General features: G+C 39.1%; 1 protein-coding gene across 1 annotated transcript; it reads left to right on the forward strand.

Moving 5' to 3' along the window:
* Window positions 1-4,454: 4,454 nt before the first annotated feature.
* Window positions 4,455-12,719, forward strand: AICDA (activation induced cytidine deaminase). Its single transcript, XM_043967605.1, has 5 exons — window positions 4,455-4,462; window positions 8,468-8,663; window positions 11,164-11,434; window positions 11,988-12,103; window positions 12,666-12,719. Exons 1-5 carry the CDS (start codon window positions 4,455-4,457, stop codon window positions 12,717-12,719), a joined length of 645 nt encoding a protein of 214 aa, XP_043823540.1.
* Window positions 12,720-25,493: the final 12,774 nt, after the last annotated feature.

The following is a 25,493-nucleotide window of genomic DNA, read 5'->3' on the forward strand; positions in this document are numbered from 1 at the left end:
CAGACTTGAAAATAATGCCCTAGTTCTTCACAAACTTCTCATGGTAGTCACTGAATAGTAGAAAAGTCTTCAGATCTAAAAAATTTTATACATGATTTTGAATATGTTCAAGTGACTAGCTTGCCTATTTTCTCAAGGCTGGTCATCTCCACTGAGGTGCAATGTTACCTGTATACTTAAGAAACTGTCACCGAACTTGGCAGTTGAAAACTTCAGACTAGCAGATGTTAGTCTATCTAGCACCTAGTAACTGCTCCTCATGCCTTTCCAGCGTCTTTCCAAATATAATATAATCCATATCCATCAATACTGCTAAGTAGTTTATGCCACCAACTATCTATTTCATGAGCCATTGAAAATTGATAGGAGGCCTCAAAATCCCATGAGGCATGTACTCAAATTGATAGAATTCCATTGGACAAATGATGGGCATCTTTTCCTTATCTTCCTCATCCATGGAGATCTGATAATATCCCCAGTCCAACACTGAAAACCACTGACTAAGAGATAGTTCAGGATATCTCAAATTTGTGTCATAGTACATTGGTTCACCTTAGTTCTTTTATTCAAAGTCTAATAGTCTTCACACATCTGGTTCTTCCCATTCTTCTGTATTCATAAATACTTGTTGATTGATTTTATTGATTACATTACCACTATGGGTAGCAGAGACATATGGTCCATGGGGCTCTGTGGTGATGCCTTCTTGTAGTCTCTGAGGTCTTCCATCCAGAAGAGGGAAATTTTCTGAGATTGCTTTTGGGAAAGGTGGAGATTTGTTGAGGCCAGTCAGTCAACAAGCATTTATTAAGCTTCTCCTTTGTGCCAGGAGGCAGTTAGTTGGCTCAGTGGATAGACCTCTGGGCCTGGAATCAGTAAGACCTGAATTCAAATTCGACCTCAGACACTCACTAGCTGTGTGACCCTGGGCAAATCACTTATCCTCTGGAGAAGGAAATGGCAAACCATTCCCATATCTTTGCTAAGAAAACCCCCTATGGACTCAACTGAATGACTGAACAATGTACCAGATGCTGTTCTAATCGGTGAGGATACAAACAAAGGCAGAAAACACTCTCCCTGACCTCAAGAAGCTCACATCCTAAAGGGGGAGACAATATGCAAACAACTCAGTAGGTAGAAGACATATACTTTGTAAAGGGGAGGTTATCTTAGAAGGAAGACTCTAGAAATGTGCTTTTGCTTTGGGAAACTTGCAAAGACCTCTTGTAGAAGTTGGGATTTCAGCTATTGTGAAGGAAACTAGGAGGCATCAGAGGTGAGGAGCTAGAGTATTCCAGGCATTGCAGGTCAATAAAGAAACACAGAGTCAGTAGATGGGACACTATATTTGAATGATAAAAGCTAAGCATTTTTAGCACTTTCAGGTTTACAAAATGCTTTACAAATGTTTTCTCACTTTTACCATTTTAGATTAGAAAAATGAAGTGTTTAAGAAGTTAGTAATTTGCTCAGTTACTCAGCTAGTCTTTTGACTTAAGATTTGACTTAAAGCCTTTTTGACTCCAGGTCCAGTATTCTATCCAGTGTGCTGCCTAGCTACCTTTGAGATGCGGCAAGAAGGCCAGTGTCATGGAACTGTGGAATACAGTAAGGGGAATAAAATATAAGAATACAGGGAAAGTAGGAAGGGGCTAGGTTTTTTTTTTTTTTTTTTTGCAGGCAATTGGGGTTAAGTGACTTGCTCAGGGTCACACAGCTAGTAAGTGTTAAGTGTCTGAGGCCAGATTTGAACTCAGGTACTTCTGAATCCAGGGCCGGTGCTCTACCCACTGTGTCACCTAGCTGCCCCGGGGCTAGGTTTTCAAAGCCAAACAGAGTATTTTATATTTGAGTGGATTTCATGATTCATCTTATGACCACACCACACATCACGGTAATGCCCTGAAAATCTACTGGTTCTTTTTCTTTCTTCCTTGGGTGATGCTTTCATTCTTCAGGTGCTGCAGGACTCTCTAAAGTCAGACTCCTCTATTTCCACCCCTGCATCAGGGATTTCAACACCTCTGGGAAGAGTTCTTTCAGCGTTATCTTCTATTTTCATGTAAATTTCTGTAGAAGAGGCATGGATTGTCAGGGTGTTCAAGTATACAATACCCTGCCAGTACTTTGAACAGGTTGGAGTTGATCCCAATCAATGCTGACTCTCTGGGAATCTCAATGTTGACATCAAGGTATGTATGCTTCCTTGGGACATACCAGGGCTATGATATCTCCTTTTTGCTGATATTAGTGACTTTACTGAAGGATTCCAAGTTCACTCTGCTATAACCCATAGTACATCCCACTCAGTGACTTTTATCAAGAGAAGGCCTTTGACTCTGTGGTACAATAGCAAAGCATGTTCCAGAGGGTGGTTATCAAAGGCCTAGTATCTGTGAAATAATTGGACTTGCCTAAGTGAATAAGGGCACTGGTATATAAAAAAATCTTATAGGTTCACCTATCAATTAGTGAGCAGCTAAGATAGTCCCTTGATTACTTAGAGGTTGCTTGATACCTTTGGTCAAGAAAATAGATATGAAGATGATGGAAAAAGGGAGGGTACTGAAGCCCAGGTCATCTCTGAAGATATGGATTGTTGAAACCAAAAGAGACATCATTTTCATTCAATAGACCTTGCTAAAGAAGTTTGGGCTAAGATAGAAGATGAACTAGGGACAAAACTATGCCTCCTGGGAAACCAAAAGTCCAAAGGAAGTCTATTTTGGGAGCAATACTTACAGAGTGTGGCCAAATAGGTCAGCATGTGTTCTGCTTAATGGTCATGAAGGTGTTATTAACCCTCTAAAGGATATCCAGACTGGATGTGTCAAAAGCCAAATTCTACTGGACTGCCATTAGAAAACCAAAACAGGATTAAGAATGGTTGGTGACCACTCTAGGCCCTGAAGATTACATTTTGGTAAATTCTCAATAGACTACTGACTTTTCAGAAAGGAAGCATTTAGTAATCTTTGGTGTTGGGAGGAGGAGGTTCTGAAAGAGGGAAGTGCAAGATTCCCTCTCTCCTTCGTTGGTGTCTGAGGGAGATCTGGAAGAGTCCTAACATATTTGATAGAGGGAGTGATAGAAAATATTTCTCCTTTTTTCCCCCCAGGGCAATGAGGGTTAAGTGACTTGCCCAGGGTCACACAGCTAGTAAGTGTCAAGTCTTTGAGGTCAGATTTGAACTCAGGTCCTCCTGAATCCAGGGCTGGTGCTTTATCCACTGTGCCACCTAGCTGCCCCCTGATTGGCGACATTTTAACCTAAGAGGTTTGCAAAAGATGGTGTCTTAGGTCCAAGAATGAAGATATAAAGTCAACTAAGGCTGAGTTTTAGTTGTGATCAATGAAATGGAAATGATGGAGGATTCATTTAAAAATATATTTATTTATTTTTTTTAAAGTGAGGCAATTGGGGTTAAGTGACTTGCCCAGGGTCACACAGCTAGTAAGTGTTAAGTGTCTGAGGTCGGATTTGAACTCAGGTACTCCTGACTCCAGGGCTGGTGCTCTGTCTACTGTGCCACCTAGCTGCTCCTAGGTTTCATTTTAATATAGGACGAGGTCATAGAATTTTGAGTGGGGAAATCTTCCAAGGTTTAACTTGTCAGGGTAGGAATTAAAATGTCTTATGTTGGAAAATAGGCCCAACCTTCCCCCAAATGCGTAGAAATAAGTGGTATTTGAATCCTGACTGATAAAAGAAATTTTTGTCTTTTTAGAGGCACTCAAATATATATTTAAAAAATAATTTGGTAGTGAAATGTGGTACAGACAAAAAGAAATGATTATTTTGGGTAAAAGTTCAGTGCTACAGTGTAGCATAGCAATGATATCTAGAAAAAAAAGCACTGTACTAGGAAGTAGTGGTCTGGAATCTATTTGATCTTATGTTATATGTTGGATTTCAATAAAATGAAGATATTAGTACCTTGCTCTTATTTCACAGGGATGTTGAGGTACTAGAATAACATGGAATAGCATGTTTTTTAAATGAAAAGTTCAATTATTATCATCATTATTACTTATTAAACAGTGATCAAACATAGAAATACTGACAACTAAAAATTTTCTTATTCATGGATCCTGAGCTTTGTGTGTGGATTCAGACTTTTGCATCCTTTGGTGATGGAGGCAGGAGATTCAGAGATGCAGTCACAGAAGAAACTAAGACTAACTGTCTCCAGTTGTTTAACCCTTGCTATTCTACTTATGGACAACTCCTCCCCCCTTTAAGATACCCAAATCAGGAGGAACATGCTGATGCAAGGTACATGGTATGGGGGGCAGGGGGAGGAGCACTGAAGAGTAAGCTTAAATTTGAATGTGTGGATCTGAAAGGTAGACACACACGCCTGTGGAGCAGCACTGGTTGAAGCAACAGTTTCCTCTAGCCCCAAGACTTCCAGGGAGCCAAGAAAGACCTCCCAATCCCCCATCACAGTCATGGACAGGTAAAGAGGCAGCCTCCTTACAGATCAGACCAGGGCAATTCATAGCAAGAGTAAGTGAAAATGTTCACTTGCTTTCTCTAGTTGTTTTGCTCAGAATGAATCTGAGTCATGAGCTTTGGTCCTTCTCTCTCTTTTCTTTTTGGTCATCTCCATCTGACTCATTTCTCCCTGATATTTTCCCCTTTCTCTCAGGTTCAAAGTTTGTGCTAAACGTTTTCTAAATCTCTTCATTACTATTCTTTAGCTCTTTCCTTATTAGTTTTTTTTTTTTAATTACTAGAACTTAGGATTTTAAATCTATGGCCTCAAAGGTCACCAGGTCCAAGCCCCTCATTTTATAGATGAGGAAACTAGGGAGTTTCTGTCTAAATCTCAGTGCTGAAACCTTTTGAATTTTGTGTGCAGGTTTTCTTTCCTTTAGTCCCAATTTCTATCATCAGTCCCAGTGCATAAGAATTCTCTATCAAAATTTCTGTCTTAAAATTTTGTCTTGCTCTGAACAATAGTGGTAATGATCCATTTTGTACAACAAATGTTTTTGACTTGTTGGACGAATATTCAGAAGGATGAATGTTCATTTTTATTGCAATATTATCTACCTTATCCACATGCTTCATCTATATGGTACCTATGCCAGATAGCTACCCCTCAAGGTGAACTATTTTAGGATTTTCTTATGGCTTAGAATAACTGACCTCCATACTGTATATTTGAAGGCAAATTCTTGTGGAGTATACCTTCTTGTCTTTAACCTTTGTGGTTACCTACTTCTTAAAATTCAGGTGTTGGTCAATAGGGCTTTGGTTAGAGCTACTTCTAGGTGGCAAAGTCCAGCGCTTGTTTTTAATGAAATGCAAATTAGACAACAGGAGAAGTGACTTTTGATAAGGTTGGACAGAGAGAGAAAAAAAGGGAAAGGAAGAGAGTGAATTCCATAAGAGAAAAAGTGAAATAGCTAAAGGAGGAGAAGAAAAGTGGTCTCTGTGAAGCAAATATGACAGACAGATGAAAAATCACTATTGGAAGCATAGGGAGGCAGAAACATAGACAGTATTAAAGGCAAAATTTGTCAGATGACCAACATTTAATGTAGTGGTTTCCAATATGTGGTCTTGTGGATGTCCTGGCAATGCCTTGGAGTTATTTTAAGGGGACTATATATCCATATTCTTATCAAGTGTTGTCATTTTGATCCATATTTAGCTCTAACAAAATGTTCAGTGTGACTCAGTATAATAAATAAGCAATTCTACCTCGTATAGGCTGAATAAATGGTATTTGTCACATGTGTGTATTACTACTATTTTCCAGGAGTATGTAGAAGCTATTATGATTAATAAAATGAACATTTAATTAATGTATTCATTGTCATTATTTTTTCATTCAATGACGGTTAAGGGACTGATATTCTTACAATTTTTATCATGTAAGAGTCCAAAAGATTTTTTTTTATGTTAGGAAGAAGTCTTTTTACTCAAGAAGATTGGGGATCAGTGATCTAATGCAAGTGTCCCAAGGGAAAAACAAAATATCTGCAATATTCACTCAAGTTGGTCACTATCAGAGAGAATCACTATTTTAAGTCTATTTCTAACCCCTTTGATTCTGGTTTGCATTGTTAAGGAAGCAGCTAGTGTTCTACCCCAGAGAGCACAGCTGTTCATAGTAGCTGATGATTTGAACATCTAAAAACTGTATTCAAAAAATCCTCCTAATTCTGATGACAGACATGGAGGGAATATTTTTTTCAACAATAAAATCTGTGAGAGATAGAAGGTTCCTGCTGGTTTAGCTGGTAATGTAGAGGGCTGGGGGCAATTGAGTAAGAAGGAGGTGAGAAAACCTGAAAGAAAGATGAAAGGCCATGTAACTCATTTTACTTGTGACAGGAAGAGCTACTATAAAAAGTCTTACTCATCTATGGGGAGGATAAATAAAAAGCTTATGAAGGGATGCTGCAAGTTAGAGGGAGAGATGTTATTTCTTTTCTTTTTTTCTTTTTTTTTTTTTTTGCAGGGCAATGGGGGTTAAGTGACTTGCCCAGGGTCACACAGCTAGTAAGTGTCAAGTGTCTGAGGCTGGATTTGAACTCAGGTACTCCTGAATTCAGGGCCAGAGCTTTATCCACTGCGCCACCTAGCTGCCCCCGAGAGATGTTATTTCACTAATAGAATGTTAGGACCATGGAAGGATCTGGGATAAATCCGATGGTGTTAAACTCAGACAGAAATAGATCCTGTGGCATGCATATTGGCATACACATTTACATTATCTATGTTTTATTGTATTTTTACTTATTTTGTTAAACATTTCCAAATTACATTTTAGTTTGGTTTGCACAGTATTCAGGAGCTTTGATGGACTTGATTTTGATACGTCTGAAACTCATCTCCTTATTGAAAGATGTGGAAACTGAGGCCCTGAGAGATAAAGTAGGTTTGTCCAAATCATATAGCTAGTTAATGAGTAGTTAGTGGTAGAGCACAGATTAGAGCATGTATTTCCCAGTCCACTGTTCTTTGTAATACAACAAGCTGCCTCATTTAATTGTTTTTTAAATTAAGTCTCTATCTCTCCCAGGTTTGACATGCAGTGGCCATGCATGCAAGTGTTCACAGCATGGAAGTTTTAGCTTGCTCTCTTTTCCATGTCTGGACTAGTTCATGCCTTCCTAGGAAGCCTGAAAGCTTCAGGACTTTTGCCATATTGGTGCCAGACTTAGTGCAGACACCTGGTCATCTTTAGCCTGACTGCAACTCAGAACTCCTGAACTCAAACTCTTCACCAGCCTCAACCTTCCCCAGCAGCAGGGACACCATGTCCTGACTACCTCATTTAACTTACAGAGGACAAAGAGTGAGATGACACTGAAAGAAGATGGGTCACAGTTAATAAGACTCAAGAGCTTTATTAAATAGACTAGTAGTTAGGGATGGGGGAGAGGAAAAGGAATTCCTATGCCTCCTCTCTAATTTCAAATGATGCCCCTTCATCTCATCCTTTTCTCCCCATCCACATTTCCCATTTAATGCACTTACACATACATACATACATACATACATACATACATACATACTACAAAAACCCTCCATTAAGGCTTTTTTTCTATAGGTTTACCAGAATACATTTAAACAATGTTCTGAGTTAAAAAATTGGAATTAATTATTATTTTACATACCTAACAATATAAGGCAATCTATGAAAAATTTTTAAAAAGTTATTTATTTTGATATAATTAGTGTCATCCTTCCCATCTCATAATTATCACTATCATCATTGCTTATTCTACTGACTGATATTCTTTTTTTTTTTTTTTGTGGGCCAATGAGGGTTAAGTGACTTGCCCAACGTCACACAGCTAGTAAGTGTCAAGTGTCTGAGGCCAGATTTGAACTCAGGTACTCCTGAATCCAGGGCCAGTGCTTTATCTACTGCGCCACCTAGCTGCCCCCTACTGACTGATATTCTTACAAATCTTTAGGATGTTTGACCCATTATAAGTCTTTTCATATAACAGGTACTTGGTAGAGGTGTTGGTGATATATAGGATCAATTCTATTTGAAGTCCTGTATATGATATTTACTTAAGTTAGACATGGCATTTTGAGGAGAAGGTTGTTAAAGTTCTGTGTGTTGTGAAAGGGGAAAGGTGAGATCAGAATATTCACTACCATGATTCATGAGGAAATCCAGTATTTTAGCGGATATAAATAAGTACAATTCAACAATTTGAGAAACTCACTTATTGTGTGCTTACTGGAGGAGATGCTAGGTTATAGAACTTTTGTGATTCTACCTCCCAATATAATAGGTCCCTCCAGGGTCTGAAGGAATTGGTCAATTGCTGAAGTGACCTAAATAATAGTTATTCCATATTCTTGATAAGCCAGTCTCAAGGGAATAGACCTGAATATTTCTCAGGCTTATAGCAAAGGGACAATAGCATTTCCCCTGTCAAGTATGACCCCAGTGGTGAATGACTCTAAGTTGAATTGATGACTGTAGAGAAAGACAAACTTTTTCAATCTCTTTTCTCTTCTCCTTTGTCTACAGCCTCTTAATGAATAAAAGTAAATTCCTCTACCACTTCAAAAATGTAAGATGGGCTAAGGGTCGTCATGAAACCTACCTGTGCTATGTTGTGAAACGTCGGGATAGTGCCACTTCCTTCTCACTGGACTTTGGCTACCTTCGCAACAAGGTATCAATCAGGGTATACTTCCTAGGCAGTCTAATGAACTAATGGAGGCCCAATCATTTGAATACACTTTCTTCTTCATCTCCAGTTACATTCCACCCCCCCAATACCTGCCTATATATTTAATCTACCTACATATTTAATCAACCAATTCTCTTACTATTTACCACCACCCATGCTCCCATCTTTATTTATCACATAACTTATGCTTTCACTCTATCTTCCTACTTTGCCTAGAAGTTACTCCCTACAACCTATCAATCAAAAAATATCGGGCAGCTAGGTGGCACAGTGGATCAGGCTTGGCCCTAGAAAGAGTTAAGAAGACCTGAGTCCAGACACTTACTAGCTGTGTGACTGAGAAAGTCACTTTACTTCTTTCTCAATTTCTTCATCTGTAAGATAGAGATGATAGCATCTACTTCCTGGGATTTTTCTGAAGCTAAAATGGGCTAAAATTATTTTTTAAAAGTATTTTTTTGGGGGGTTCTTTTTGCGGGGCAATGAGGGTTAAATGACTTGCCCAAGATCACACAGCTAGTAAGTGTCAAGTATCTGAGTCTGGATTTGAACTAAGGTCCTCCTGAATCCAGGGCCAGTGCTTTATCCACTGCGCCACCTAGCTGCCCCCTGTAAAAGTTTTTTAAACACTAAAGTGCTATATAAATGCTACCTATAATTATTTATTGAGTACTTGCTATGTCCCAGGTACTGTCCCAGGCAAAAGAGGGGAACTTAGACCTAATGGGTGAGCTACATGCATATAAAAGCATATTAAAAGTGTAGAATGGGACTGGACCTGTGTTATTATAGGCATAGGGGCATCCTGATTGTTTATTCTTCTTTTTCCAATGCATATTGGCATCTTCTCTGTAACTTTTAGTCTTTCCTGGGGGCACTGAACAGTTAAACAACTTATTTGACATCACAGAGCAAGTGAGTCTATTAAAGGTAGATTTGAACCAGGTATTCCTAAATTCAAATCTCCTCCCTCTGATTGGTGGATTCCTCCCAGGACTTGATTAGCATGACACTAGTGAATTGAGAGCTAGGTTTGAACTTAATAAGCTTTCAGAGTGAAGAGGTTTCTGATCATTGTAAAAAAAGTCTATTTGCTTATACTTATATAAATTATAGTATAGAGCCTGGGCCTATGAGTTCATTGATGTTGGGAACTCCCAGAAAGGGAAACTTTTTTTTTTTTCAACTTAGAATCTTTGAAAGTCACCCAGATTAGTGGCATCAAACTCAAACAGAAAGGGATACCACTAAACCATACATAGGGATCCCTGTAGGCTGCATATTAACTTAGAAAACCACATAGTGATATTATCTATGTTTTATTGCATTTTTGTTTATTTGGTTTATTTTTCAATTACATTTTATCTGATTTGTGTCACTCCTGGGGTGTTGTGGTCCTCATAGCCTGTGGGCCATGTGTATGACATCTCTGTCCTAAGTCCTTAGGAAGTTAAATGACTTTATAAAATTTGTGCAAAATGAACACAAAGTAAATTTAAGGGGTGTGTATTAGGAGATGAGAATCAGTATTGTTCTCATGTAGAAGATGGTACTTGTACTGAGCCAGGAAGGCATACAGAAATTCTAAGAGGTGAAGGTAAGGACCGGCAGCTCGGCGGACTCTGGGCTTGGAATCAGAAAGACTCCTCATCCTGAGTTCAAATCCCTCCTCAGACACATTAGCTGCATGACCCTGGGCAAGTCACTTAACCTTATTGGGCTCAGTTTCCTCATCTGTAAAATGAGCAGAAGAAGGAAATGGCAAACCACTCCTGTGTCTTTGCCAAGAAAACCTCAAATGGAGGTCACAAAAAGTTCAATGTGACTGAAAAACAGCTGAGAAGAGAAGGAGGTGCAGAGCAAGTGAATTTCAGATATGGAGGACAACCTGTACAAAGGCAAAGAGACTAGACATGGCTTGTTATGTGTCAGAAGCAGCAAGAAGGAGGCCTGTTTGGCAGGACTAGAGAGTGTGTAAAGAGGAGTGAAGGGTTTGAAAATCCAAACAAAGGACTTTATATTTGATCCTAGGGATAATGGAGGGTCACAGGATTTTATTGCGCATATTACTACACCAAGTAGTCTAGTAAGGTTTTTTTGTTTTTTTGTTTTTTTTTTGTTTTGTGGGACAATGAGGGTTAAGTGACTTGCCCAGGGTCACACAGCTAGTGTCAAGTGTCTGAGTCTGAATTTGAACTCTGGTCCTCCTGAATCTAGGACCAGCACTTTATCCACTGCCACACCTAGCTTCCCAGGGAGATTATCAATATAACCAATCACTAGCAGTTTCCAGGAATGGCAGGCCATTACTCCCTTCAACCCCAGGAAAGTGGGTTTTTTTTTTAAAGTAAAGGTAAATAAACCAAATATCTAACTATTCTTATTAGTCAAGTGACATTCTTCTTTTTGCCCTCCACTCCCTCTAACTTAATTTCAATATGGCCAATCAATATCTTCTAACAATTTTCTCTTCTCTCTTCAGAATGGCTGTCATGTAGAACTGATCTTCCTTCGTTACATCTCTGCCTGGGACCTTGATCCTAGCCGATGCTATAGGGTGACATGGTTCACTTCATGGAGTCCATGTTATGATTGTGCTCGGCATGTGGCTAATTTCCTTCGCTGCTACCCTAACTTAACTCTTCGAATCTTCACTGCCCGTCTCTACTTCTGTGAGGACAAGAAAGCTGAGCCAGAGGGACTTCGACGTTTGCACCGGGCTGGGGTCCAAATTGCTATCATGACTTTCAAAGGTCAGAATGGTTGAAGTTCTAGAGAGATGAGGGGGGAAATACTTTCCAAGAGTTATGTCAATCAGCAGTAGGGATGGAGTGGATTCAAAATTCAAATTAAGAAAAGACATTGAGGTGAGGATAGACTTAAGGGGAAGGGTTTCAGTTTTGAGTTATAATTTGGCTTTAGGGACAAAGATTAGAATTAGAATGTTACAGGAAGATAAGGTAAGGGCATGAGCTATGTAGAGGGTGACAGCTCAATATCACAGAACACAGAGACGGATATTGTGTTAGAAATAATGTTGGATTTGGAGTTTAAGGACCTGTGTTCAGACCCTATTTATGTTAGTAACTACTTGAGCTAGTCATTTAATCTCTATTTCCTCTGGTGTAAAATGCAGTACTTTAGAATTTTCTTGGGGGGGGGGTGTCAAGCCTGCCATATGTGGAAAATTAACATTGTAAGAATTATATAACAAAGCACCTATCCTTTAGACAGAGAATATGATTCCCTTTCTCCACTTTGATTTGAGACCTGACTCCCCTCCCCCTCCCCCATGCTTTCTTTAAGATTATTTTTATTGCTGGAACACCTTTGTGGAAAATAGAGAGAGGACCTTCAAAGCCTGGGAAGGACTGCATGAAAACTCTGTTCGTCTGTCTCGACAACTCCGGCGTATCCTCTTGGTAAGAGGCTTCCCTGCTCCCCAGCTTCCTTTGAGCCTCTTTTTCCTACTCCCTTTTGACTATTAACTCATCTCTCTGAGACCATTAATTTCTTCCCCTTTCTTATTCCTTCATCTCTTCTTTATTTTTATCTTTTGCATTATTCCTTAATTTATGTTACTTTTTTTTTCTTTTTTGGATGGGGCAATGAGGGTTAAGTGACTTGCCCAGGGTCACACAGCTAGTCAATGTCAAGTGTCTGAGGTCACATTTGAACTCAGGTTCTTCTGAATCCAGGGCCGGTGCTTTATCCACTGCGCCACCTAGCTGCCCCATATGTTACTTCTTGGTCATCTTTTAGTTGCTTTTTCCTCTTACCTTCTTTTAAGGTTTTTCCTTATTTAAAAATTATCTTTCAGCCTCATGCTTCTGTATATTTATCTTTAATTTCTCCTTACCTCCATTCTTTCCTGTCTTGTATCTTTTTAATCTTCTTCAATCTCATTCTTTTGACCTATTTACCCCTTTCAACCCCTTCACGGATTGCATACTAAACCTTTCATTTCTCTTTCTCTTTTTACAGCCACTATATGAGATTGATGACTTAAGAGACGCCTTCCGTACTCTGGGACTTTGATACCAGCTTCAATAAGATCACACAGAGTGATATAACTCCAGAGACAATGAACCCTGCCTCCCTTTCTCCCTCATCCTTCCCTTTCTATCCCTAAATTGGCACCTTTAACCTTCATATCCTCCTTTCCTTTTCCCTCTTTTTTTAAAATGAATTCAGAAGAAAAAATATTTTGAATTCCTTTATGATGTCCAAAGAAAAGAAGACATATATACTTCCTGCTCAGGACCACAAAATTCTATTCATCCCTGTCTTTCCCTCTCCCTCAACCCTATTCTTTACATCATCTTCTAGAAGATGCTTGAACTGATGAATGAATTCACCCATGAAGAATCTACTACCCTGGTAACATCAGCTTTGGGAAATGCTGAAGTGATGAGGGATGAGAACATTCTCAGCATTCTCCACCCTGGATCTTTGGGCTAGTATAGTTTTTCATAATTTTTTCCAGTTGGATTTTCAGTGATCTCACTGATGTTCCTTCTAACCCTTTGCCTTGATAACATAATTCAAACTTCAATTAAGGCAGATTGCTATAGGGACATTCCTTCTTCAGACTGTGGTTTATGCAGCCTCTCTATGAGAAAGGTTGAATAATTCTAACCTTAAATCTTCTTTTCAAAGCATTAATATCTGTGCAGTGCTGTATTTTAGCTTTGTTTGACACATGTGTTTATGTTTGTAAATAAAGTATTTTTACGTATGGGATGATTTATTCAAGTAAATTTCTGGTAAAGGGCTTTAATACTTAAAAAATGTTGAACCAAATTGTAGTTTCTGAGATCTCTTAGGGAAGCAGGACATCATCACAACATGGTGATTCCCCCAAGTAATGAATTTCTAGGAAATAAAATTTCTCTTAACAATGTGTCTAGTTTAAATCAGTGGTGTCAAACTCAGATAGAAACAGATGCCACTGAACTACCTTGTGGATACCCCCAGTATGCATTTTGACTGAGAAAACCACATATTAACATTATCTATGTTCTATTGAATTTTTATTTCTTTTGTTAAATATTTCCCAATTATATTTATAGCAAAATAAAGCCCTATGTGAAAGGAACGTGGATGGAAAGGGTCCAATGTGTGTAGTGAGGCCCACCTGTGGCATGAGGTTGTTGCTGTGTGTGGCTCAAAGGGAGGCAGAATAGACATTTCTAGCCTCTTCTCCCTCCCTCCTTCTCCAAGTGAGACTTTCATTCCTTCCAGGAGAGAAAGCAAGAGGTTGGGGCTGGAAGCCACCACTGTTCTCTGAGAGAGGGAATACTGGGGTAGAAATAGATTTATCTTCTCTCTTAAATATTGTTTGTTTTGGGGATATGACTGGGTTCCATCTAACTTCTAATTACTTTGTCATTTTGTGGGAAAAGGGGGCTCCAAGCTTAATATTTAAATAGTATCATTTTATTTTTTCCAATTATATGTAAAGATAGTTTTCAACATTAATTTTTGTAAAATTTTGAATTCTAAATTTTTTCCCTCCTCTTCCCTCTCCCCTTCCAAAGCCATCAAGCAATCTGATATAGGTTAGACATTACAATTATGTTGAATATATTTACACATTAGTTATATTGTGAGAGAAGAATCAGAACAAAAAGGAAAAACCACAAGAAAGAAGAAACAAATATGACAACAACAAAAGGGAAAATAGTATGCTTTGATCTGCATTGACTCCACAGTTCTTTTTCTGGATCTGGAGAGCATTTTCAATCACGAGTCTTTTGGAATTGTTTTGGATCTTTGTATTGCCAAGAGGAGCTAAGTCTGTCACAGTTGATCATCACACAATGTTGCTGTCACTATGTACAATGTTTTCTTGGTTCTACTCACTTCACTCAGCATCAGTCCATTAATGTCTTTCCAGGTTTTTATAAAATCTGCTTGCTTATCATTTCTTCTTCTTCTTTTTCTTTTTTAGTAAGGCAATTGGGGTTAAGTGACTTGCCCAGGGTCACACAGCTAGTAAGTGTTAAGTGTCTGAGGCCAGATTTGAACTCAGGTATTCCTGAATCCAGGGCCGGTGCTCTATCCACTGTGCCATCTAGCTGCCCCTTGCTTATCATTTCTTACAGCACAATAGAATTACATTACATTCACATACCACAACTTGTTCAACCATTCCCCAGTTGAGATTCCTCAATCTCTAATTCTTTGCTACCACAAAGAGAGCTGCTATAAATATTTTTGTACAGGTGGGCTCTTTTCCCTTTTTAATGATCTTTTTGGGATATAGACCTGGTAGTGGTATTGCTGGGTCAAAGGGTATTGCACAGTTTTATAGCCTTTTGGGTATAGTTCTAAATTGCTCTCCAGAATGGTTGGATCAGTTAACAACTGCACTAACAATGCACTAGTGTTCCATTTTTCTCACTTCTCAATAACTATTGATTAGAGAAATGAAAATTAAAACTACTCTGAGATACCACCTCACAACCTATCAGATAGGCTAATATGAGAGGAAGTTTCAGCTGTAAGTCAGATAGAAAAGCCTAGAGGTATTTAGGGTACACCAGTAAAGCAGATAGAAATTCATATTCTTTAGTGTTATTTCAATTAATAAAATTATATCAATTTCTGCAGTGAAACCTTTCTGACATAGCCTAGGACTTAGGTGATAAGAACTTTTTTTTTTTTTTAGGTCTTTGGTAGCCATGGCTGCTGAAGAGATAGATGGATAGATAGACTGATTGATGGATGGGTGGGTGCATAGATGATAGGTAAGATAGATATATGGATATGCCAACTAATGGATGGGCGGGTAGATAGAGATAGTTTACTAAGCACTTGCTATATGTGAGACAATGTACCAAAGATACAAATATAGGCAAGCAAGACAGCCCTTGACTTTAAGGAGGTCAACACATAAAGTGGAGCTGGAAGAAATGGGATGGAGGATTTGTACCTGCTGACATGGTGTGGAGATGACAGGGCAGTGGCATGGAGGCATGATTTGGAGCAAGATAAGGTGAAAGCTGCCTTTCCAGAGCTTAGGAAACCAGAGTTTGAGTCCAAGGTTATGGTCATAGTGGAGAATGAGGATGATAGCCTTTGTAGCAGAATAGTTACATGGCCAGGAGATAGCATAGAGATCTAGTTCATAGCAAGACTAGTTCAAAGAAGTGGCCAGGTCACATCTTCACAACATTTGCATCCCAGGGCTAGTGGTTGGGGATAAGGTGGGATTCAAGGGGGTGGTAGAAATTTGATTGTCCTGCTAAATGCTACCTCCTGCATCTCCCTTAGTGCTCTATAAACATGAAATGTTTTTGTTTTTTGTTTTTTGCGGGGCAATGGGGGTTAAGTGACTTGCCCGGGGTCACACAGCTAGTAAGTGTCAAGTGTCTGAGGTTGGATTTGAACTCAGGTACTCCTGAATCCAGGGCCGGTGCTTAATCCACTGCACAACCTAGCCGCCCCCTCGCCACTTAGCAGCCCCCTAACATGAAATGTTATTGTTAATGTGAATATTGATTAATTGATTTGGGATGGGCTTAGAATCTTGCCAAATATTCTTTGGGGTAATAGGATTTAGATGGTAGTTTAAGTTCAGCCTTTGCTGATGACTGATAATTCAATAATACAATAAGAATAGTCAATGGTAAAAGCTGGGAATTGGATGGAGGGCTAATATAACCACTTTTGGAATGCTAATTATGTTACCAGCTTTGGTGACATTGAGCCCAGAATATTTTTTAAAAAATCCATAAATTCTCCTGTTGAATTCAACCATCAAGGGATTACCTGATCCTGACCCAATGGTCAGAGCAGGGTTGAAACACTTGAAATCAGTCTTGTAGTTTCTCTGTAAACTCCCCATTGCTGTATCTGGAGCCCACTGTTCTGACCAGATATCACCATTTCCTGAGTCTCTCTAGCCTTCTCTATGGAGTTTCAGGTATTTTGCAAAATAACTTTTGTAACAGCTTCAAGAGGCTGTGCCTTCCATAAGACTCTCTCCTTGTTGAAATGTATTTAAACTTTATACTTTCTGCCCCTGCCCAGTACTATAGTACTTCAGACATGGCCCAAAGTTCAATTCCTGTGTCTCAATTTAAGATCCTTATATTGCTACTTTGGTAGTCCTCTTTATTTCAGGTTGATGTTCCATAGCTGGGGCATACAATATCTAGGCAGTTTAATTTTCAGAGTGAGGAGGAGGTAGGCCATAGGATTGAATTGATCCTGTGGAATAAAGTTAATTTTGGGACTTGCTGCCCTCTTGGTCATGGTGGAAGATGGGCTAACACTTTCCTGGGTGTAATTTTGTGCTGGTTTCCCACTCATTGTACAATTGATTCTTAGAAGGTAAATAATGGGCTGTCAGCCATAAGGTCTGATACTACTGGAAATGGGACTTCATATGTACATGTGACCTGAACAAAATATCCACTGGGGCTAATTCATTATAAATGGGTGTGTTTAAGCTCTTAAAAAACTTGTCTACCAGGACAACAGTATACCTGGTAAAGTCCTTACTTAGAGGTTAGAAGGATTTGGAATAATTGGTCATAATTTTTTCCCTTTTGAGGGTGGCGTATCAATTCCACTAGTCAGCAAACTTTATTCTAAGCAGGATTTTAATGGTGTCCCATAACTCCTATAGAAATAATTTCACATCACTCATTCATTGTGAGGATGAGAGTAGGCTTTCTGGGCAGGACACCATGAAGGCCACAGTTGCCTGAGCTGTGAGGAATCCCAAAGCTTGGAGTACATAAACAATTTATCATGGGCCAGGAAACCTGGGAGGTCCTCTGCCTCCCCCAGTAATCAATCAATCAACTAATCAATATGTTCTTATTAAGCACCTTTTATGTGCTGTGTACCCTACTAGTTTCTGAAAGTGAAAAAAAATCTCTGCCCTTAAAGAGCTTATATTCTACCAAAGAAAATAATGTTTATAGATAAAAGTATAAATTAAATATATACAAAGTAAATATAAAGCAATTTTATGGGTGGAGAGATACTAGAATGCAGGGAAGTGAGGAAAGGCTTCATGTTGGACATGATGGTTGGGATGAGCTTTGAAGATGCAGAAGTGAGGAGGCAGCACATTCTTGACAATGGGGAAAACCTATCCGGAAGTCCAGATGGGAAATGGGGTATCATGGGAGAGGCATAGAAGAAAAGCCAGTTTGGCTGGACCATAGAGCTTGTGAAGGGAAATAATATGTAATAACCCTAGGAAGGCTGAAACAAGGTTGGGAAGGGCTTTCAATAGAAAAAGACTAGTTTTTATTTGATCCTAAAGGCAATAGTGAGCCACAGGAGCTCGACCTGTTCCTTAGGAATATCACTTTGTATGGAAGCTGGGTTGGAGAAGGGCAGAGACTGGAGGAAGGAAGATGAATTAGGAGGTTATTGAAATAGTCCAGGGGGAAAGGTGATGAAGGCCTGAACTAGGGTGGTGGTTGTGGGGAGAAAGGAAGAGAGGTAAGGGATGTTTTGTAAGCACAATTGACAAGGATATTGGCAATTAATTATTTTTGATAGATGGGGGAGAGTGAGGATTAAAGGATGACTGAGGCAGTGAAAAATTCTAGGGGGCACTAGGTACTATATGGTGCCAGAACCCTGTCCTCTGAGTACTGCCTCAGACTTCAGAACCCCGAACAGATCTCATTATGTGAATATCTGTTTGAGATCTGAGCTCACTGTTATCACTACTCTGGAGCCCCCTGCTGGGGGACGGGCAGTATGACAGGCAGCCCTGCTATAGCATCAGTAAACTGGGCAAGAGAGGCACAGTAATTAGGGACGTCCTCCAGTTGGATGAATGCTATGGATTCTTCACAGTGAAGACTTGCTATTTTTCCTTTCCGTTTCTAGAGGGTTGGAGGGAGAACTAAAAAAAATCCAAATATAAGAGTTTCCTATAAGTTTACTTGGAAAAGAATTTTATGATTTATAGAAAAAAACATCCATTTGGATACTCTTGTATAAGACTGTGATATGAATTCTACTTTTAGAAATACAAGCATGGTCCAATGGTTTTGTTTTGTTTTGTTTTGAGTGAGGCATTTGGGGTTAAGTGACTTGCCCAGGGTCACACAGCTGTAAGTGTTAAGTATCTGAGGCCAGATTTGAACTCAGCTACTCTTGACTCCAGGGCCTGTGCTCTATCCACTGCACCACCTAGCTGCCCTGGTTTTTCAATTAAATTAAATTCAACAGTGTTTACTAAGTACCTTCTATTTTCATCAGGACTATGGTAAGCACTGAAGATACAAAGATAGCCCACATCCTTAAGAAACTTTTATTCTTTCTACTGGGGGTGTTTATACTTTGCTTATAGCCAGTGGTATGCTGGGAGATGATTCACAATTAGTTTTCTGGGGAAAAATGTATACAAGACACACTTTAAAATTTAATCTGGGGGGAAGCTAGGTGGTGCAGTGGATAGAGCACCGGCCCTGGAGTCAGGAGTACCTGAGTTCAAATCCCGCCTCAGACACTTAACACTTGCTAGCTGTGTGACCCTGGGCAAGTCACTTAACCCCAATTGCCTCACTAAAAAAACCCAAAAAAACCCACAAACAAAAAATTTTAATCTGCATTGCCAACATTTTCTCCATGACTTTCTTAAGTACAGACAATCAACAAGAAAATTAATCAAGCGCTTATTGGTAGGTTTTGCCATTTCTGAGGTGTAGATGCTCACACTGAAAATTTAACGGTTCTTGGGAGCCAGTTGAAGCTGGTTCCAGCACACCCCTAGTTCCAGCAATCCTTTCAAGTGTATATTGAATGTACTATTTTCTCCATTTAGTCAAAGAAGAAATTAGATTCAGAGAAGTGAATTTCATGATCATCAGACCTAGAAGGTATTTGAGCCCATACTTGAATACAGGCTTCATGATTACATGTCAAGTGCTTTCTCCTAAACTACCAGTGTCTTAGGATCTGGGAGTCACTTTTTATTGGTTCTAAAAGGAAATCTTTTAATTTCCCTAATGGGTACTTGAAAAGTTCTGTACAGAACCAGCACAACAATAATACCATAATAAACATATGAGCACACAGGAAATCACACTGATTTTTCCAAATCCCAGTACCTTGACACTCCATTGCTACTTTTTACCCTCACACACAATTGCTAAAAAATGTGATTGATAACCCAAATCACTGGGCACTGCTGGCTGTATGAGATGGCTAACCAATACTGGGATTGGGAAAGAGGAGACAAAATCAAGCTAAAAGGGAGGAAATCAGATAGAATGTTAAGTGTGAGAAAAGGCACTCAATGAGGGAGATACATATGGTTGAAGGCAATTTCAATTCATCAGATTTTAGTCTTTGGATGTCAATTCCAATCATGTCTTTTTTATTTACCAACTGTGTGATTTTGGGAAAATCTTTCAGTCTCTCTGGGCCTCAGTTTCCTTATTTGTATAGTAACTAGGTGAAACCGTGGAACAAATTTGGCAAACTACTTCTCAAATGGGTAAAAGGAAGAGAAAATATATAGGGAACTGAGTCAAATTTCTGAAAATGAGACCCATTCCCTAATTGATAAGTGGTCAAAGGATATGAACAGTTTTCAGAAGAAGAAATCAAAGCTATCAATAGTCACATGAAAAATGCTAAATCACTATTGATTAGAGAAATGCAGATGAAAACAACTCTGAAGTACAACTTTACACCCATCAGATTGGCTAAAATGGGGAAAAGGGGAGAATAAAAAATTGAGACACTAATGCATTGTTGGTAGAGTTGTGACTGGTCCAGTCATATAGGAGAACAATTTGGAACAATGACCAAAGGGCTATAAAACTACATATAACCTTTGTCCCAGCAATACTACTACTAGACTTGTATCCCAAGGTGATCAAAGAAAAAGGAAAAGGATCTACATGTACAAACATATTTATAGCAGCTCTTTTTTTGTGGTGGTAAAGAATTGGAAATTGGGATGCCCGCAAATTGGGGAATGACCGAACAAGTTGTGGTATAAGATTGTGATGGAATACTATTGTGCCAAAAGAAATAAAATGGGGGATAGTTTTAGAAAAACCTAGGAAGATTTATATGAACTCATGGCAAGTGAAGTGAATAGAACCAGGAGAACATTGTACATAGTAATAGCAATGTTATAACAATGATCAACTAAGACTTAGCTATTCTGATCAAGGCAAAGATCCAAGACAATTCAAAAGAACTCATGCTGAAAAATGGTATCCACCTCCAGAGAGACAGTTGATAAGGTCTGAGTGCATATTCAAGCATAATTTTTTCACTTTTTTGTTTTTTTCCTTTTCTTTTGCAATAAGACTAATACAGAAATATGTTTTGCATGATTTCACATGTATGATTAATGTTACATTGCTTGCTTTCTCATTGGGTGGGGGATAGGTGGAAGGGAGGGAGAGAATTTGAAATGCAAAATGCAAAAAAAAAAAGACTGTTAAAAGCAAAATATAAATTTAGTTTTAAAAAGGAAAAGGAAAAGGAGGAAATGTTTCTCAGACCATGTTTTTTCTCTTGCCTATAGGTGGCCCAAAGGTATAACTATTTTTTCCCTTTTACTCCAACCTTTCTTGGAGGCTGGAGTCTATTGAGAATTTACCAAAATGTAATCAATCAGTCACACCCAGGTACAATAAAGAGCTCTCAACAATGAGAGATCTTAGTGTCTTGTTCAGTCATTTTGTTCATACCTGATTCTTTATGACCCCACATGGGTTTTTCTTGGCAGAGGTACTGGAGTGATTTGCCATTTCCTTCTCCAGCTCATTTTACAGAGGAGGAAACCGAGGCAAACAAGATTGAGTAACTTGTCTAGGTTCACATAGCTAGTGTTTTGAGGGCAGATTTCAACTCAGGGAGGTGAGTCTTCCTGACTCCAGGCTAGGCATACTATATTCACTGCACCCCCCAGCAGCCCCATGATGACCATGAAGAAGATGACAGTGAAGCCACCACCACCACCAACAGCAAGAGCAAGAGCAGCAGAAGCAGCAACAACAAGAAGTCACACCCAGCTACAACAATGAGCTGTTTTAGCCTAGAGAAGGGTTCTTAACCTGTGGTCTAAGAACTTTTATTTGAACTGTATTTTGAGAACTTTCAATATAATTGGTTATCTTTGTAATCCTATGTATCTTATTATATGCATTAAAAATCATTATTTTGAGAAGGAGTCTACAGGCTTCAGTAGACTATCAGAGGGATCCATGACAGGTAAGAATCCCCAGCCTGGACCCTTGGTTAACTTGGTCAACTTTCTCTGCTAAGTTAAGGGGTTTCTATAAAACAAAAAGTTATTAATAAAATCACTTAGGGTTTGGGCCCCAGTTAGGAAAATCCCTAATGTTTGTATTGAGATTTAGATTTCTGTCCCATTTAAATTCTGTGTTTCTGTTTAGCAATTGGTTCCTGCCATCTGTTTAGCAATTGGTTCCTGCCATTTGGCAAAGGGGTGTGAGTGTGTGTGCAATATGTGAAATGTAATATGTATATTGGTCATGGTTGATTTTAACTATATATAAGGGAAAAGGGCTTTCAAAGAAGGAACTTAATTAAATCAGAAATTAGAACAGACCTAAAAGATATAGAAAAGGAATAAAATATCTGACATTTGCAGGAGAGGGGAGAAAGGAAAAGAGACAGACAGATAAAGAGATAGAGACAAATAGAGAGACAGACTGAGACAGAGAAACAGACAGGGAGAGGGAGAAGGACATGGGGGGGAGATAGAGAGAAAGAGAGAGAGAGAGAGAGACAGAGAGAGAGAGAGAGACAGAGAGAGTTGAAGCACATCACTAGTTCCAGAAGTTCCTTGGATAGGGACAATTTAGCCACAATCTTCCAACCGTTTCTCTCAAAAGGCAAATAGGAGAGCATGGGAAACTTCATTCCCATCTACTCCCATTGTAGGTATTAATTAAATTTATTTGTCATTTTGCTCCTGTTGGAGGTGTCTGTTCCAACACTATTGCATTCTCCCCACTGTCCTCTCCTGCCCTCTTTTGTAGGCAGACTGCTTGTTTTCCTCTGAGCATCTGTGCCAGGTGTCTTGCCCCACTCTCACACAGGCAGACAGCTTGTCTGTCTTTCTCTGTTCTATGTCAAACTACCATTTCTCATAGACTCATTTTCCTGGCAGTCTTATTGCTTCTCTGTCTCAGATCAATTCAAAAGCTTCTATACCACCAGAATACCACTCCCAGATCAAAGATCACTGCATCCCTACAGTCTTCCTGTTCCATGAAATTTACAACTACCAGGATTTCCAATAAAGGATACAACTCTTGTCTTGCCTGTCGGTCAAGACAACTTTGAATAAATTGTTACATATGCAAAATGAGTGGGTTGAATTAATTGATCTCTAAATCTCTTTCAGCTCTAAATCTATGATCCCATGATCTTACAAACCAGTAAAATAGCCCAGAGACATACTACAAAGTGAGATATTTTTATAGGGGGCAAAACCAGGTCAAAGCATGAGGACTCTTTTCACATACTGTATACAAGGAGACGTCTTCAAGGTGACACCTCATTTGTGACTTTGATCCCGTCTCTTTCATGACATCTGAAGAGTATTCTGCATTAGGTGTTGGCCCATTAAAGATAGTTTATTGTTATTTCATAGATCTGAGCTAGATCTTTAACTTTTTAAAAGAGAGCAGCTTGGGGGAGAAGACAACAGTATTGCAGAATTGAGCATGAACAGAAACCAGAGAAAGGAGAGGAGCTATACACAGAAAGTGAGCTTGGCCCTATAGGGGTAGAGTCTGTGTGTCTAAATGACCCATGCAGGAAACCTCTTGGAACCAGAGGTGGCAGGTATGGAAAATGCAGTATAAGAACCTCTCCATGCATGAGTGTTAACTGTGGATAATCAGTAACAGAACAGGGAAGATGGTCCCAGAAGATGACCCATGTAGCTCCAGGAGAGGGAAAGGGAAACCATATGACTCAAGAGATGTTTGGGCCAACTGTGAAGTAGTGAGAATTCTTGGATGCAGCATTCTGTAGAATGTTTTCTGTGTTTTAGCATTTTCTGTGGAATAAAATAATGACTACATAGTATCAACTGTTGATATCAATTGTTAGTGTAAGTGCTTGCATGAGGATTTTTTTTTCCATTTGTGTTGAGACCTAGATAAACCAGATTCTGAGGTTCCTAGAAGATTCCTTGGGTAGGGACAAACAAGGCAAAAAGAATGATTTGTGGTATGTCCCTCTGATATTGAACTGAAACAACAGAAGACTGGAGATGTGATTATAGATTCCAGCTTACATTTCAAAGTATGTGATTTTCTTTTTTATTGGAACGTCTAGTATTCTATCCAGTAGAGAAAATTATCAGTGAACATCATTAGGATTACTCAGCAATTCCTTTATGCATCTCATGTTGATGTCCTATCACATTTCCTAGTTTACTATTTTGAGTACTTTTTGGTTTCTTCAAGCCCTCCAGAAATTTGGCAGTAGATGATAGTAGAACCACAACATTTGAATTCCTGTCCTTTAGTATCTATTGTATTATATAAGAAAGTGAGTATGGCATATATGGAGATCAAGAGTAATTGAGGAGGGGCAGCTAGGTGGTGCAGTGGATAAAGCACTGGCCTTGGATTCAGGAGGAACTGGGTTCAAATCCAACTTCAGACACTTGACACTTAACTAGCTGTGTGACCCTGGGCAAGTCACTTAGCCCCCATTGCCCTGCCCCCCCAAAAAGAGTAATTGGGGAATTAAGCCCTGGAACTTCTGGGGGCAATGCTAAAATGGTGGAGTAGAGAAAGTACTCAGTTGAGCTCTTCCAATACTCCCCTCCAAACAACTTTAAATTAATGCCTCAAATTGAATTCTGGAGTGTTAGAGCCAATAAAATGTCAGAGAGTTATTCTTCCAGCTCAAGAAAACTGAGGAGGTCAGAAAGAGGGATCTGTGACATGGGGGTGGAGGCTGGCCCAGACCCCACAAGAATAAAACATAAGTGGTGGGACTAGGTGGTGGTGACAGAAACAGCAGCAGCTTCTGGAACTCTCGAGCAAGAAACAGTAAGGTGACCAGAAAGAGATTATAGGTGACTATATCCAGCACTGGATGTAGGACTTTTACTGATTGCCTATACTTACTTCTGGGTCATAGTTCAAGGGTAGAAAGGAGTACTTTTGGTCAAGAAAGAATAGAAGTCCTAAGAGACGATATTACTTTTGGTCACAAAAAATCAGGGACCCTGAGGAACATCATCATTTCCAGTCCCAAGGGAGCAGGAGCCCTGAGGAGCAGTCTTGATAGCAATCCTTAGGGATCAGGGGCCTTTCCTGGGCAAAAACCTGAGTATAGATAAGAAAAGCAGTGACCATTCTTCTCTCCAGATCACTCCACTTTGGAAGCGCTGAAAAATTCTAATACCCCACAACTGAAAACAGCAGTTATCAATACTAAACTAATATGTACCAAATGGCATGGCATCCAAATTCTTGAAGGAAAAATTAAATTAGTTATAGGGGGAAGTAGACAGTAGAAGTATACTAGTCGGGGACCTCAACTTTCCTCTCTTAGAAGTAGGTAAATCTAACAATAAAATAACTAAGAAATAAATTAAGGCAATGAATAGAATTTAGAAAATTTAGATATGATAGACCTCTGGAGAAAACTAAATGGGAATAGAAAGAGGTATATCTTTTTCTCAGCTGTACATGGCATCCCCACAAAAACTGATCATGTATTAGAACATAAAAACCTTAGACCAAATGCAGAAAAGCAGAAATATTAATGTATCCTTTTCAGACCATAATGTAATAAAATTACATTTAATAAAGG

This window comes from Dromiciops gliroides, chromosome 5 (genome assembly GCF_019393635.1).
Source record: "Dromiciops gliroides isolate mDroGli1 chromosome 5, mDroGli1.pri, whole genome shotgun sequence".
NCBI lineage: Eukaryota > Metazoa > Chordata > Mammalia > Microbiotheria > Microbiotheriidae > Dromiciops > Dromiciops gliroides.